Below are 16,601 nucleotides of genomic sequence, written 5' to 3'. Positions count from 1 at the left end.
ACATATCCAGAACAACTATTCTCAGTAAATATAAATATCCAATTTCACAATACTTAGTATTTGACAGTGTTTGGTAGATAAATAATGTGACAATGTGAGTTTTTAAAATATAATTTTTTAAACAATCAAAGCTTAATATTTGCATTCCTTTAAAAAAATGTTATTATAAAAATATAAACTAATTATATCGAAAACAGTAATATTAATTCAAAAATAAATTTCGATCGCACCTCAATGAACCACACTAATTGTTCTCAAGCTGAATAAGACGTGATATATGGTGAAGTAAACAATTAATTGTTTAAAAATGAAAAAGGTGGTTGGCAGAAAGTGGAAACTATACCAAAAGGACCTTTTTCAATTCGGGTCTGAAATAACTCCGAACAAGTGACGCTATTTCAAAATATGTGGTACCTAAGCTTAGTAATTCATACCAGTTTTTAAATTATGTCAATTGTATGTTAGATGTCATTGAAATTGAGCTCACAAAGGAGCCTAAACCTTTCCAATATTTATTCCTTCTGTGATGAATACAGTGGCTATGGTAAAAGCGCTAGAATCCAAGGTGAGTAGAGACAAATTATTACTTAAATGTGTGAGCCAAGATAACAGCAAAATAATTCCTGCAAGTTTATAAAATACAGAAGTAACGTTACAGGTTAAAAAAACTCGTATCTACACCTTCACACTTACCAAGTTAAGCAATAACTTGCACACATAGTTGTCCTGAAAACATATGAACGATTTCATTCCAGGCCAAATTTTGGGGGGGGGGGCAAAGTTTTTAATAAACTTATGGGTACAGTTTATTGAGAATATTTGAAAATTTAAGGTGTGTATGTCGAGGCTGGTGTACTGCACTGTTCCATAGAAAATATTAGGAAGTTAGACTGTCAATTGTAGTCTGCACTGTATAAGGTGGAACAAGTAGTGTAGTTTCCGTTGATACGCGGATAGAGAAAAACAACTTAAACATAAATAATATATCAAACTGACGTTGGTCAGCGAGATGACGCTTACAAAACATTGAATGAAGATTGGAAAGAAGTAATGGAGGCACTCAACATTATTTTCAATGGCGAAACAGAAAAGGCAACCACACGAATTGAAGTCGGTAGCTACCTTTGCAAGCTTTAAATACGTATTAGAAACTGCATGTTTGTAAATTCTTTGGGGAGTCTACTCAATAGATTTAATATTACTTGTAAAAAGCTGTGACTATCTAAAACCGACTTGTTAACAGTAGCACTAATGTATGGATCATTATCAAAGTATATTAGTAGCATAAGAAAAGAGTTCAGTGTTCATGAAAATGGATCTCTGCAAAAGTTGGAAATATGTATATATGAATGTGAAGTCAAAAAAGAGGCCACGAAAGCTCCAACCTAGCGATACTGGAGAAGAAAACTTTTAGGCAGGGAGAACTTTAAAGTAAACACTTTTTATGTAATATTAGATACATTATAATGAAATGGAAAAGAGAAAACTGCGATAAGCTGAGCTCGACTTTTTTATTTTTCATTTTAGCGAAAAAGAAGACTCGTATAAAAAGACACTGACTACTGTAAAACAATATGCAGTTTTTATAACAAGGTCTCTATTCAATAGGAGATTCATCTGTAGAATGTTTTTACTTATTTTGTTTCTCAAAAGAACTTAAAGAGCAAGATCGTCCAAAATGTAGTTTGATCTCTATATATGTACAAGACATGTAACGAAGTTTAAGATGTATACCCCTATGTTGAAATAACACTGAAACTTCTTTTTGAATATCCTTACAACAAACTGTTCAGCAGAAAGATCATTTTGTGATAAAAATCTACACGAGATCAATGAAAACTAAATCACGTTTAGTTGGTGTGGCTGTTTTAACCATCGAGTCTGAGATGACCAAGATATTAACTTTCGAAGATCTTCTCAATTCATTCTAAGTCTCTAAATCGAGAAGAAACATTATTTGATTAATATAGAGAGACAAATGATACAAAGTTCTGTTTTGTTTTTTCCTGAATAAATATGTACATTTTACTTGCCAGCTTGCATATGTACGACTCTAATATATTAGTTGGTTTCTTATTGTGAAATGTTCTTATTTCATCTCAAATAATTATATTACAGTGTTGGTACATTAAAATGCATTATTATTGTTGATAAAAGATAACAAGATTAAATTGGTTTCAACTTATAATATTGTTTTATAACTATCACGTTTTTAATACAACTTTGGCTATGAAAGAAACAAAGGGCGGCAGATAACTTGAAATACGGCCTGGAAGGAATGTAAGCGTTCTTTATTCTTACCCCAACTACAACTACTTCAAAGCCTACTTCATCATTTTCTTCCATATTTCCCTATAACAGTATTGTATTTTACGGGGAGAAATACTAACAATTACTACTTCACAAACACTAACATTGTTTTTGATTTTAAAAGACAATAGATCTTGTATCCATATGGGGATTGAGTAGTAGAGATTTGGTTCAGTAATGCGAGCTAGTTCTATTTCCTCTATCTGGTCTCGATTTGAAGCAGTTAACGGCCTTATGGAGTTCCAATCCTACGGAAGATCATATCCTCTTTCAGGTCTCGGCCTCCTTTAGCTCCTCGCCTCTGTCAGCTCATGGCTTTCAGCAGCCCCCGTCCTCTACCAGCACCCTGCCTGATCCGAGACTAGGAGGTTTCAGCCTCTGGCAAGTCCCAATCTTTGAGGTCTCTCAGCCTTTAGCAGCTCCTGGCTTTTGGGTTCTCCTGGGCTCTAGCAGACCTCAGCCTCTGGTGGCTCATAGTATCTGGCAGATTTTGGTCTTCGGCAGATTCCAGGTTTGACTTTAAAAGAGAATATGTCCTGAATCCTTATGGGTACTACGTGGCAAAGTTTGCTCGGTAAATCGGTAAGACTAGTTCTGTTCTGTAAAGCCATTTAGAAAGTGCTACCATCCCTATTTTTAGTGTATTGTTGTAATCCATTTTAATTTTCCAGTTATGACCTCATTTTCATGAATGATTTTTTTTTATAAAATACTTAAAAATAAGTATTTTTTATTATTATCAGAGGTTACTCAATATACCATGTTTAATATTAAACTTTGATTGATTGATTATAATTGTTTATTTTCTCTGCAACTGTTTAAAACGAAACCACGCTTCGTGACAACCAATTTTATCGTTTTATGCGTTACGTTCTCTTAGACTGTTCCATAATTAAATTCTCCGGCCTCCTGCAGATCCCGGACCTGGAAGCTTCTGATCTTTAGCAGTTCTCAACCTCTGGCAGGTACTGTCCTCTGGCAACTTCCAGCTTCGTGTAGCTTCAGAGTCTGGCAACTCCCGCACACTGAGAACTTTCAGTCCTCATAAAGTTCTTGACCTCTGTATATCATTTGTCAAATGGTTGCTTCTTGCTTATAATGTTCCTTAAATATAGCATCTGCAAAATTCTGACCTTTAAATTACTTCCTATCTAACCTTCTAATCCTCCTTCTTATCTTTATCTATAATCTTGTCTTGAATTCTGGGTAGTACCTTCCATTAACATGGCTTTGAGAGTTGTATATAAAATCGTTGTTTGTCGTACTCAAAAGTTATGCGATTATTGTGCAGTAACCAAGTTCTACTCTGGAACTCCACTCTCTTGCTTCAACATTAGAAGAAAACCGTTTTGTACTAAGATTTATTACATAGAACATTCATAAAAATGTTCGTTAAACAATGAATCAAATATATATATATATATATATATATATATATATATATATATATATATATATATATATATATACCTGCCACCTTGGCCCCAAAGCTGATTAGGAACTATTTTTGGTTATCGTTTGTTCAGTAAAACATTCATGCTAGTTTTGGTAAACATCTAGCCAACCACTAGGTGTTTAAGAGTAATTTTATTGCATATACAATAACCACAGAAGGGTTGTAGCTGGCTGGTTTATATAGTACCAGTATAGCTTATACTGGGTGAAGCCGAAGTCAATATAGCACTTAAATCTGGAAAACCTAATGGGTGTCTAGGAGTGACACATTACTAAGCACAAATGTGAAGATATTGGGGTGTAAAGAACAGATGATAGGTGTATTTTACTGTGGAGTCGATGGGGCTTTTTCAAGCCTACAATGAGGGAATAATCCAGTCCCCTGTCTTCTTTGACTGGAACAGAACTCTTCCTAGTCTCCACTTCTTCCTAGGTTAAAAGTCACTTCCTAGGGATAATGTTCATTATCCCTCTTAATGGAAAATCGACTGGAAGCAACTCCTGCTCCAGATCTTACCTATCCTGAATGTCCTGTGACTCCAGATACAGTGTAAAAGTCCGTTTTAGGACTAAGTGCAATAAGGGGTATCTTCATATTCTTATCCTAAAAGAATATGAACATATATCATAATTTTGGCCCTTGGGTTAAACTCCCTTATCTCAAAAGACACCACACCTGATGAACATTTATCATAGAGAACGTTTGTGCTAATTTTGGCTAAAATGCACTCAACTACAAGGGTCTATAGTAGATTTGTATAAACGGTTTTACTACAGCTCTCCTGCCTACAACAACGGATCTGCTTCCTTGGGTCCAAAGATGGTTAAAAGATATCTTTAGTTACATTAAAAATGTATGTCAGTTTGTACTAATATCCAAAGCATTTAGTGTAATTGTTTATGAATGGTTTCTATCCCAAGGTTTCACCTTACTGTCTCAAAAGTGGCACTGAAATCTCATCCGGATAAACATTTATCGCATTGAATGTTCATTAAGATCTATTTAACAATGTCTCAATGGTTGTATTGTCATGAAAAAAAAAATTATGGTTGCCTGTAAAGTCGGTTTTACGGGCGAAGATTTTACGTGACAACGTCTTTTTCTCGGTAGAATATTTATTGATATGAATATTATTAAATTGCACAATAGGAACAAGGAATTGAATGAAAATAAGAATTGCACAAATTTTAACTATAGAAATATATTTTGTTTACTAAAACATTGTACATAATTTGAAATTAATTAAAATTTGTTATTGTAAATGGTAAAGTTGAATAAAACATTTACTAAAATTGGAATTTGAAATTCTTGCTAAACACAGTTAAATTCTAACTCCGCGCGTGGTGATTGGTCGGTTTAGTTCGTTTGTTTGGTCGCACTGTTATGACAGGTTAGAGGTTATAATTTGTTATTTTAAATGTTTGACTAGCAATACGCGCTGTTTCTTCTCAATCGACTGAATTACGATTGATTGCAGAGTGATTTAAACTAATAATTTACTTAACACTATCAACATTTGTCAATAGTATGACATAACCTATAAACTCAGTTTCTCAACTTTTGTGTCAATCTAACAATTAATCAATCATTTTTTTTATATCAATCCTTCCGATGGTGATATGTTTTATGACAGCATCGCATACCTTAAAAAGAGACTGCAACAGTAATGAGTGATAGAGTTTTTTTTTCCCCTTAATATCAGTTGGAGATGATGTTTGTGATTTTTCACTATTGTAACATTATTTCACAAATCTTAATACTTATTTATTATTCCACTGCATAATCACTACTTTCTGTAATTTAATTAGTTGTTATTTATTTTGTTGATGTTATATTTAAGTTGCATGAAAATGTTGTGAAATTATTGTATATTTGGCGGATGCCGTTGAAATAATAATAAATAAATCAATCACAATCATAGTTTACGATAATGAAATATCAGTGTACAATTATTTACCTTTATTGTTGTAGTTGTTGTAAATGACGAATCTAAGCACTCCACATTTTCACGAATAAACATAGTCATCTGCTTTATCCCGTGCGGCGGACCCACAGTTATCTGCTTTATCCCGTGCGGCGGACCCACTGGACGGGCATCGTAACGTTACCGGGCGTTACACTTTTTCATGAGTGACTCCGAGCCGCAACCTAATTTAAGACGTTGTCACGTCAAAAATGTTTTGATCCTGGAGCTCTGCCCCTTCTACCTGATTAAACCAACAACTAATTTGCAAACAGCTTTATACTTGTTTTGTTCTAATAAAAAATTAACATTCCAGTGCACCTCAAGTATGGCTTTCACCAGGGATTGGCTCATAGTAGCAAGGTGGTGCCTCTACTGTCTAAGCATTGCTTGGACGACACATTGGTCTTGGTGGTGAAGCGCACTGCTGTCTTCCCAGACAGTGAAACAACCGTTTGTGTTTATTCCAACACACTGCCTTCAGATGTCGCTGTACCTTCCCAGGGCGTCTTCATCATTGTGCCATCCTCTTTCCTCAATATGTGCCCTGTCCATCTGATCCAACTATTTCACACCTCAGCTGTAATATCTGAATGAGTATACAGTTCTCTCAATTCCTGATTGTGTTTGTCTATCCATTCTCCATCGTTGGAGATCGGTCCGTACATATTTCTCAATATATTGTTTTCAATAACCATTGTTTTTCAGCTTTCTTATTTAGTATCCAGTTTGTAGATCCATATAAGAGCAATGGTCTGATAATTTAAAAAAAATACAAATATTTGTTATATGGGATTCATCGAATTATGGCATGCTGAACAATAGTGAGCCAAATTTAATATATTTTGTATAATTTCCATATCTTCGCAATTTTCGTTGGTGAGATATTATTAAATATTAAAACAAATTATTTAAAAAAATGTATAGTCATCAAGTTTTATGTATTTTTGATTTTAGTAATTTACTTGAACATCATTTTCCCTCTTTCTATACTAGATAAACTTGGTTTTTGATTAGTTTATTTTGCAGTCCCATTTTTAATATGGGCAATCACAATCATTACTAATTATGAAAATCCTCTGTATTTTTGGCTGTTATTAACATGTCATTCACAAATAATAAAATATTTGTTCTTATTTTAATGTTTGGATCTGTATTTCTGATTTCTTGCAGGGTTGTTTCTAGGGCTAGGTTGAACCGTCCATCCCCTTGTCTAACTCCTAGATTTTTAAGCTTATAACATGACAGCCAACTATCTTGGACCATTCATCTGTGTTAAACACGAACCTCCACGCAATTACATAAATTAAGTCAATTAGCGAAATGGAAGTGCTCTAAACCGTCTACTTTACACTCTTTGAATTAAACTTGAATTATGGAATGGATGATTGGGATTGCACTTTGCACTATGAACTTATGTCTACTAGATGTTTGAAATCTTCATGGTAAATTGGCCTTTATATCCGTGAGGTGCTAGGTTGACAAATTCTTATTTATTCCAAACATGTCTATACTTCTCAATACCATTTCTCTATGGAGTGACAGGCCAGTCAGTAGCCCATGAAGACGGGCAGAATAAGGCTTAAGTTGAGGAAACATTACTGTTTTGTTTTACTCTAAAAAAATAAGCTGTTGCTGACTATTATAGGCTACTTCTTGTTCCATTCAACTTTACTGACGCTAAAGAAGTTAAAAATAATCAGTCTTCTGGCGAAGGCAAGGCAACAATTTTTTGAGGATGGGAAAGAGTTATTGTTGATCAACTTTCAAGCCCTCTGAGAAGACGATAATAAAATCTGAAAGATACTTCAACATACTGAAAAAGTTTAGAAGGATGATCCAGAACCACCCTAGGAAGACTAAACAAAGCAAATATATGATTTATTTTCTCAACAATGCAACAAATCGTAATCTGCAAACATGATTGGTTATAAATTAGTAAAATATTTAAGCTTTAATACATTATACAATGTCAAGACAATCAACAAAGTCTATTTTTTAGGAAAGGAAATTTTATTTACAACTATCCCCTTGTACAAAAAAATTATTTCAAAGACCATCTCATAAGATTCCTTCCAATTCATTCAGACTTTCTCCTCAGGTTTCGGTGATAAAACAAAAACTACGATTAAATATCAAATTTTAATTTACTTTATAGTTAAGGGAACAACAAAATACACATTGTAAAAGATTAATCCATTCGCGTCTTGATTGTCCGTGTAGTGACTTTGTCTTTTTCTCTGGAACAAACATACATCAATAAATGAATGATAGATAATTAATCAACAAATTAATTTTATATACTTAACACACTAAATGCTGCCATACATAGCATGCATTTCTGTTTCTGGATTGTTCGAAACAGAACTCAAACTAAACTGAGTACTGCATAAAACTACACACAAAACCTAAGGATAAATAAAAATTTGGAAACATGGTTTAAAAACTTTATAATATTACGCAATAGAGTACAAATTTTAAAGCACTGTTACTGTAGAATTATTATACAAGTGATCAATGGTAATGCTTATCAAAACCACTGATACAAATAGTATTGGGGGAATAATATGTTTTGTGTAAAATAATAATGCATCAGAAAATTGTTATAACTGTAATGATGACATTAAATAATAGTGCTGTTCATAACTCTGCTTCAAGCAGTTAATAAAACAGGAGTAGCTTCAGTCACAAATTAAAATAGAAAAGCAATATGTATTTTCCTTGTTTGGGTTAAAAGAGGTCAAAAATATTTCCTTTCAGTCTGAAATGGACTCTTGAAAGCAGTGCAGAACTCTAGTTAAATGAAATTTGTAAAATATTTACTTAATAAATTTATATTGTGATGATAAAAAATTGGGTTTTATATTTCATACCATATTTATTTGTTAATATAATATTATATTAGAATACACAATTAATATTACTTTATATATCATTGTTACAAAATAATGTTTATGTTACCAGCTTCATTCCACTCGTTCATATTCAATCGCCAGGAACAAAATTAATGCACACTTGGATCAAAATTTAATGTAATAGAGAAGCTCAGATCAGTTACAACATGTACAGGCCTTATTGAGTTAAGTCAGAACAAAGTAAACAGATAACTATCATTGACAGTACCCAAATGAGATCAAATTGAGACATAAATACTAACTGCAGCCGAGTATATACTTCATGAATTGATTGTAGGTCATCACATTAATTAAAAAAACATTGTCATTCAAGATAGATAAGTACTTGTAGTTATACTTTTTCTCCCAATATTATGTTCTTATAACAAAATGAGATCTTGTATCTAAATTGTCCTGAAATCGTTGATAACTTATGATTGACAAACACAAGAAATCAATTAAAATAACCCAAGAAGACAATAGTTTTTTGGGAGTCATGTTATGATATTCGATAGTTTATATTTGATCTTACATTAAACTTCAAATTGTGCAAAAAATATGTATCTAATATTTGAGTAAAGCTAAACTTACATGATATGAACAACTGCTCCCCAACCCGCAAAGGCATCTCTATCGAAAGCATTGACCAAGGCCTGGGAGATGGTTTCAAATAGGTCATCAGGCTCAAGATCAGGCTGCCACAACACCTCACACATGCCAAACAGCTGACCGGAGCTGGTGCCTCCGACACAGAAATCCTCGGGTGTACTGACACAGCCAATCAGATCCAGGCTGCACACAAACGGCTCACCTGTCTTAGGGTCCAGTCCGGCCACGACTGGCTCCACAAAGTAGGGACCAAACCTGCAATTAAATATTTCATTTATTGTCAAACTTTCACTCTCATGACTCTACTGAACTTCCTGACGGGTTTCTTATAACCACATAAATAAAGGATTATTAGTTTGATTCTGCTGCTGGGCCAATCCCCTGGCAAAATCTAATAATTTGTAGATGACTAACACTACTGGGATGAATTGGGTGAAAGTAAAATATTTATTCATTTCAGCTACAAAATAGTCATGAGAAATGCAGTTCAGCAAAAAATACTGCCACAAAGACCGAACTAATTTATGATAATATAAATGTAAGAAAAGTTCAATACCTGTTGTGGTGCATTCAATTTAAAAGAATCTAATTTGAGCTAACGAATTTAATGATTGAACTATAACACAGTCTTAACCTAGAGCTACCTTTTCTCATACAGAAGGTTGGACAACATAGAAGCGAAGACAGTAGGACTCATACGGCGACCTTCTCGAAGCTCATATAACTTGAGCCTAAATTTGAGTCTTTGTTCTACTGTCTGAGTATCGGTTGCTAATCCTGGCAGGCCAACATACAGGTGAGGACCCATCTCGAAGACTTTCTGTAAAACAATATTCAAATTTAACATTAAAAAATGTGTTTTGAAAAATCCCATAATCTACATTGTCCCATATTGTAACTCAATAACTTCTAAAACTTTTGACATCAAAATATTATGTGTAATACTGGGTTAATTTCAGTTTAACAAATTTAATAACATTTGCACTACATTAAAGCAATATATTGTTTTAAATTGTTTTACAACAACTGTTGAGGATTTTATGTAATATATTTTGATTACTCAATATTTAATACAAAATATAATGCAGTAGAAAAGATGTAGCAGTTTGGCACAACTTAATCACCTTAGAATGGAGTCATACTATGTAAAGTTTAGACTACACAATAGCTAATCCTGGTCATCATCATAAAATGTGTTATAAAAATATCTCCTATATAATAGTAAACAATAATAATTAAGTTGTAATTGCGGCTGCAAGAAAAACAACAAACATAATTAATTACATGTGAGCACCAGTTGCAATTAATCATAATCAGCAATTTACAGCTATAACATTTCGTGAATATCTAGAAAGTTACATAGAGGTAAATGATGAAATACGTAGGTGGTTGAAGGATACCAAAGGACGCAAGTCACAATCACTCAATGTTTTTTCTATAAACACAGCATATTCTGATGAATGTCTGCTACACTAATCCTTTCTGTTTGCAGAAAACGAATAACACTCCTCAATGTAAATTTGGCAAGTATTAATTTGAGAATCATTAGTAATTTAAGTAAACAGGTATAAGAAAGTTAATTTATACAAAGTGGTAAATGGTAGGCATAAATTCACTCACTTACCTCAAAATCAGTAGCAATAGTCTGGGACTGAATACCAAAGCGGCGATCTGCTGCGATAGCAACACAGTTTTTCCCCTTCATGGCCACTACGGCCCCTCCATTATATGAAAAAATGGACTGAAACAAATAATTTATTGAATAGAAAAGTTCAAACTATTTTTCTAACAAAGTTGGTCTATTGCCTACAATTCTATTACACAACAGATATTTAATCATAACTTTAAATGTAGAATCAAGGGGGGGAATTTCTTGCCACTGTTGTGTGCCATGGTAATGGATGATCTTCTAATTGAAGCTGAGCGGGAGGGTGTAATCTTGCAAGCTTTTGCGATTGACATGGTGTTTAGCACAAGATCACAGAATGAATTATCGTTGTAAAGGAAGTTGGATAAAGAAAACTTTTATAAACAACTTGTGTAAGAAAGAAGGCTCAGCATAAACCCTGATAAAAATGTAGTGATTCTATTTACCAATAGAAGAAAGCTTTGTTTGGAAGAATAAGTAGTGAATGGATTTATATTAAAATATTCAAAGGAAGTTGAATATTTGGGAGTAATGGAGAACCAGAAACTTTCTTGGAATCAAGGTACTTTGGGATTATACCGACCACACCAGTATGAAGAACACAAAAATATAAATTTATATAAACAAACATGATAGAATGAAAAAACAACTCTTTAATTACAAAATTACAACGATTATCAATTGTTAATGGGGTCAGATTCCGTTATATGCCCCCAGCGCTTTAACTTTTTTCAATGAACTTAGAACGTTATAAAATGATGTAGTTGAGTAACAGAACTAACCATTCCATCAATCAACAAGCATTTCCAGGTATTGTGATCGGTATTGTTGTCGCTGTTATCTTATCTTTCTCAAGAATCCCGATTACGGCAGGCCGCGCGGCATCACATGATTATTTAAGTTTTTTGCACGGTACATAATTGCCTTTCCATTACAATTTAATTTATATTTCTGATCAGCCCCTCTAGAATTTGATATTTTACTGATAGGTACTATCTCGAGGGATGTTTTTCTTTCGTTGACATCAGCGCGGGCTTCGGCAGGAGGCACTCGCATTTTGGATGGCGGAGTGTGATCAAGAATAAAAACAAGTTTTGTGTGTTTTTTTCAATAAAGAGTTTAGTTTTTGTTTGGAGAAATGTATGGGTAAAACATGGAAGTACAACAAAGCGACGCACCAACTGAACGGGCGGCGAGACTCTGCAATTACATTGTCTACTAGACCGCTCGACTTTGACCTCTGTCTGAGGATTGGGAGGGGTTTGCGATAAGACAATTCCTGTTTTATATTGACGAAATATTGTTCTATGCTAATCTAGTCATCAGTAGAAGCAAAATGTCAAATAACTATTCATGTCTGGGTGTGTGGTCAGTATAATCCCAAAGTACCATCAACATCTAGAAATGGTAACATTAAAAAAATTACTGGAGCACTTGGGGCCTGTAAGAGGCTTTTCTCAAAGACTTGGGGCCTCAAGCATGAACTTATTGTCAGGCTATATCAGGTAGTTATAAAACCTATGGTGTCATATGGCTCTGGTTGCCTCAATTAAAGCAGCTGAGGGCAACCAGGAAATTATAGTCATTACAGACTGGCACAAGAGGTTAAGAGCTAGTTTAACCTTTTTGGATCAGCATTACATTCATATGATTGGGCTCTCATATCGTCTGACCACAATGGTGGCCATGGGTGTTCTCTGCCTCAGGTCATTGATTTATGGCCACATCCTGTCGCTCAGCTCCATGGGCCAGACTTAGTGACCCTCACCGTTTTGCTATTCAGTTAGTCAGGCCACTATGTGTGGCCCACTCTATGCGAAGCTATAACATTTAATTCTTATCCAGTTGTGGCTGGAAAGTACTGAAATCTCTTAGCCAAATAAGTAATATTTCTATATTTCCAGAACAAGCCATAGTAAACATAGCATTATTTTTTTATCTGAGTGTTAATTGTCATTATAGCTGCTATAGTGTACCCCATCAATGTATTAAAATATGATTATATCAATGTATTAAATTTATTCTGCAAATAAAAATACTTTTAAAACAACATAACTTACACATTACCGGTACTTGGTTTGATTAAAATCAAACATAAAAAAATGAAAATATTTAAAAACAGTCAAGCAACCAATTTAATTTTTATTGGATCACTTCATATGGATTGATCCGTGAGAGATTAGTATTTGGGTAATTCTAAGCAATATATGGGTCAACCTCGATTTTTCTCATATTAAAATATAATGTTCCAATAGTCAATTAGAAAAGGAAATGACTAGAATTTCTTGCCGGAAAGCAGTTATAGGGAGCAGGCAACTCATATTACAATATAATGTTCCAATAGTCAATTAGAAAAGGAAATGACTAGAATTTCTTGCTGGAAAGCAGTTATAGGGAACAGGCAACCGCCAGACGGTCATATATTGCTTAGAGTTACCTATTAGTGATCAGGGGCACTGACGTGATCTGGGCTTCAAATTTGGAACTACTCGAGTTAATTTTTTTTCTAAAAGAGCAAGCAGCGCGAAGCGCTGCGCAGCGGGCAGGCATCGTGCGTGATCCTTTTTTTTTATTAAAAATTTCTGATAAATTGTTATTACATATTACAATATAATGTAGGTAATGTATGTAAAACAATTTTAAACACATAATTACATGCTGGAAAGCAAAGTAAACCAATATAATCCGCCCAATACAAAATCTCCGTAAAAATCTGGTAAAGGAATCTGTGTCATTCCTTTGGCCTGAATCAATTCAGTATATACGAAGATCACGCACGATGCTTGCCCGCTGCGCAGCGCTTCGCGCTGCTTGCTCTTTTAGAAAAAAAAAAATTAACTCGAGTAGTTCCAAATTTGAAGCCCAGATCACGTCAGTGCCCCCGATCACTAATAGGTAATTCTCGCGGTTGCCTGATCCCTATAACTGCTTTCCAGCAAGAAATTCTAGTCATTTCCTTTTCTAATTGACTATTGGAAACATTATATTGTAATATGCGTTGCCTGCTCCCTATAACTGCTTTCCGGCAAGAAATTCTAGTCATTTCCTTTTCTAATTGACTATTGGAACATTATATTGTAATATGAGAAAAATCGAGGTTGACCCATATATATTGCTTAGAATTACCAGTATTTGTTTACATTTTCTCAAAAATTGTCACATAACAATTTTATTTTGTTTTATTATAAAATTATAATTTCTTCTCTTAAGGGTATGAAATGTTATTATGTTATAGCTTAATAATTACAGAATTGAAATATTTAGGTAAATTTTTTGTAAAGCTTATTATTTCTTGAATTTTTAAGGGTTTTAAGTTAGTTTTTAACAATTAAAATACCTATAACCACAAAAAACATGAGTACAAATTATTACATTGCTTTAATAACTTTTACAGTTCTATTTAGTTAAGAGAATTTAATTCTGTAAATTTTGGTACCAGAAACATTACAACGCCCTGAGTAATGATTATCTTACATTATTTTAATCTTTAATCTGAGATGAAACAATAATCTGTTATACAAAAACATAAAAAAATAAAGCAGTGTGCTTACAGCAGTTTTATGAGACATTTTTAAGGGAGCAGTTTTAACAGACAATAATTTTTTCTTCCGGCTAAAAAGGGTTAATACAAAATATTGATTCATAAAACTAACTCCATAAGAATTGTTTAGTTAAGGGACAGAGCGGCTTTCTACATCGCTTCCTTTTGTGAGCTAAAAAACAAGAACCAATCAATATAGCCTAATGACTTGTAATTTTTACAGCAGGCCAAATAAAATCTGTTCTTTCGATATCAATTTACATTAACGTGACCATGGAAAGGTATGTTCATTTTTTCCTGAAAACAATATTGAAGAAAAAATTCGTCGGCAACGAAAATCAAAGGAGCTACGATTTTTTTAAATCCTCTGAAAACTCCGTTTTTGACAGTTTCCTATAACTCCACGTCTGCTCAAACTCAGTATAGCCAGATTTTAAAAACCGATTATCATTCCAACAACGAGAAATTATCGTACTTTCATATAAAATAATCGTATCAAACACACTTAATGAAAAAGTATGTTATGTTTGTATAATAAATTATGTTATAATTAACTTTTGGTTTGTTACTTGTATAAATTTGTCAAAAATCTTTCATGGTACGATAATAACTACCCATTGTGTATCTTACCGGCGCATAAAATCAATGAAATTATCCTACCTTTACAATAATTATCGTACCTCTGGCAACACTATCCATACATTTGACAGTTTGATATTACTCCGCGCCTTCTCAAATAAAGAAGGGACGCCATTTTGAACTACTGTTGTTCCTCCGCGTCTATTCTTAACCTCCTAGTTCAGTAGTGGTAATGGCTCACCTTTGTGTTGGATGTTCGATATCTCACGTGGAAGCAATTCGTAAAGACGAGTATACGTTAATCCTGTCAACGATGCCTGCCCGTTGCGCAGTACAGCGCACTGCTTGCTCTTTTAGAAAAAAAATTAACTCGAGCTTGCAAAAGTCGAATCCCAGATCACGTGATTCCCCTGCTCCTTAACGCAATAATGTCCGAAAGGCATCAATATAATACAATAATATACTTTCCCCCCAGTTCATATGCACCTGTGATAACAATACTTGGCTACCTATAAATGCCCAACCCATGAAAAAAGTCCATTTTCCATGGTCACACTAATGTAAATAAATATCGTTCTTTCTAATAATGTACTTTCTCAGATCACCAAAGTACGAAAATCTCTTGCAAAATAGTGGCCTAAAGTAGGCCTACCGTGGCATTTCCAAATCGGTACTTTCCTGACCTTAGATCACAGGCCAGATCATCCATGCTCTGACGTTCGAAAAGTTAAACAATCATCAGTGGCCCCACATTTCAGGCAAAACAAAATCACCCCTCGAGATAGTATCTAAATTCAAGCTCAGATCACACCCCGCTCGAGATAGTACCTAAATTCAAGCTCAGATGATTTCACCGCTCGTGCAAGTTGTTCCTACAGGTTAACTTTATCTATTTATAGTATGTATGTATTTACCAACTTAAATTGCATAGTAGGCTAACAAATATTACTTAGGGACAGAGTGCTCTAAATATAATACCAAAGTACCATTTCTTCTATATTTTGGGCAGTTCTGATAACACATTCTATTACGTAGTTTTAGCAAATAATTTAACTTTAGTATGAGAATACAAAAAATGTTAATTTTCCACAACTGCCAATTGTTTCATAAATACCAAACAAATAAAATATGCATTATTCCAATTATGCAGTACCATTCACATTTCCACTTTATGGTTGGAACTAATATTATTGTACACAGACAATGAAATTTAAATTAACTCACCATAGTTGCTTAATTTAAAGAATTAGGCTACCTCCGGTATTTCGCTTGTAATCAAAAGTGTAAAATACAAGTCACTGATCCTAACCTAATAATCCCTAGACAAATTAACAATCAAATTGTAAGCCACAGTCTCTGCCACTCTGGAGGAGTATAAACTAGAGTAGCCTACAACATGACAAACAGAAACGAAACGATGAGACAGGGAATCAGCGATTAAGAAAGCGATGACAATGTTAGCTAAAGCATCTATTTTTTGTAACATTCTTTATTGTGAATCATAGTTAATAGATTATACACAGAACATACTAAAAGGCAAGAAATAAATTAACATGTAAGAAAGAACATTATTCAGGTTGCTTCGTTCGAAAATACTTTCA

The 16,601-nt window shown here is 33.8% G+C and overlaps 1 protein-coding gene across 1 annotated transcript; it reads right to left on the bottom strand.

Moving 5' to 3' along the window:
- Window positions 1–7,857: 7,857 nt before the first annotated feature.
- Window positions 7,858–16,388, bottom strand: LOC124372501 (proteasome subunit beta type-3-like). The gene is made up of 5 exons (XM_046830902.1): window positions 16,225–16,388; window positions 10,857–10,973; window positions 9,877–10,052; window positions 9,215–9,487; window positions 7,858–7,969 (listed from the first exon to the last, which is right to left on the bottom strand). The coding sequence occupies exons 1-5, from the start codon at window positions 16,225–16,227 to the stop codon at window positions 7,921–7,923; spliced, it is 618 nt and encodes a 205-aa protein (XP_046686858.1). The 5' UTR covers window positions 16,228–16,388; the 3' UTR covers window positions 7,858–7,920.
- Between the last annotated feature and the right edge of the window lie 213 nt (window positions 16,389–16,601).

This window comes from Homalodisca vitripennis, unplaced genomic scaffold (assembly GCF_021130785.1).
Source record: "Homalodisca vitripennis isolate AUS2020 unplaced genomic scaffold, UT_GWSS_2.1 ScUCBcl_3331;HRSCAF=8805, whole genome shotgun sequence".
Classification (NCBI taxonomy): domain Eukaryota; kingdom Metazoa; phylum Arthropoda; class Insecta; order Hemiptera; family Cicadellidae; genus Homalodisca; species Homalodisca vitripennis.
Note: the sequence above shows the minus strand (reverse complement) of the source record. Positions and strands in the feature narration are given on the sequence as shown.

What these genes read in the sequence shown, in the direction of transcription:
- LOC124372501 (XM_046830902.1), bottom strand. An exon ending in CTATTGCTACTGATTTTGAG is followed by an intron (nt 10,053 to 10,856) that starts GTAAGTGAGTGA and finishes ATTGTTTTACAG; the next exon opens with AAAGTCTTCGAGATGGGTCC. An exon ending in AACCTTCTGTATGAGAAAAG is followed by an intron (nt 9,488 to 9,876) that starts GTAGCTCTAGGT and finishes ATTTAATTGCAG; the next exon opens with GTTTGGTCCCTACTTTGTGG.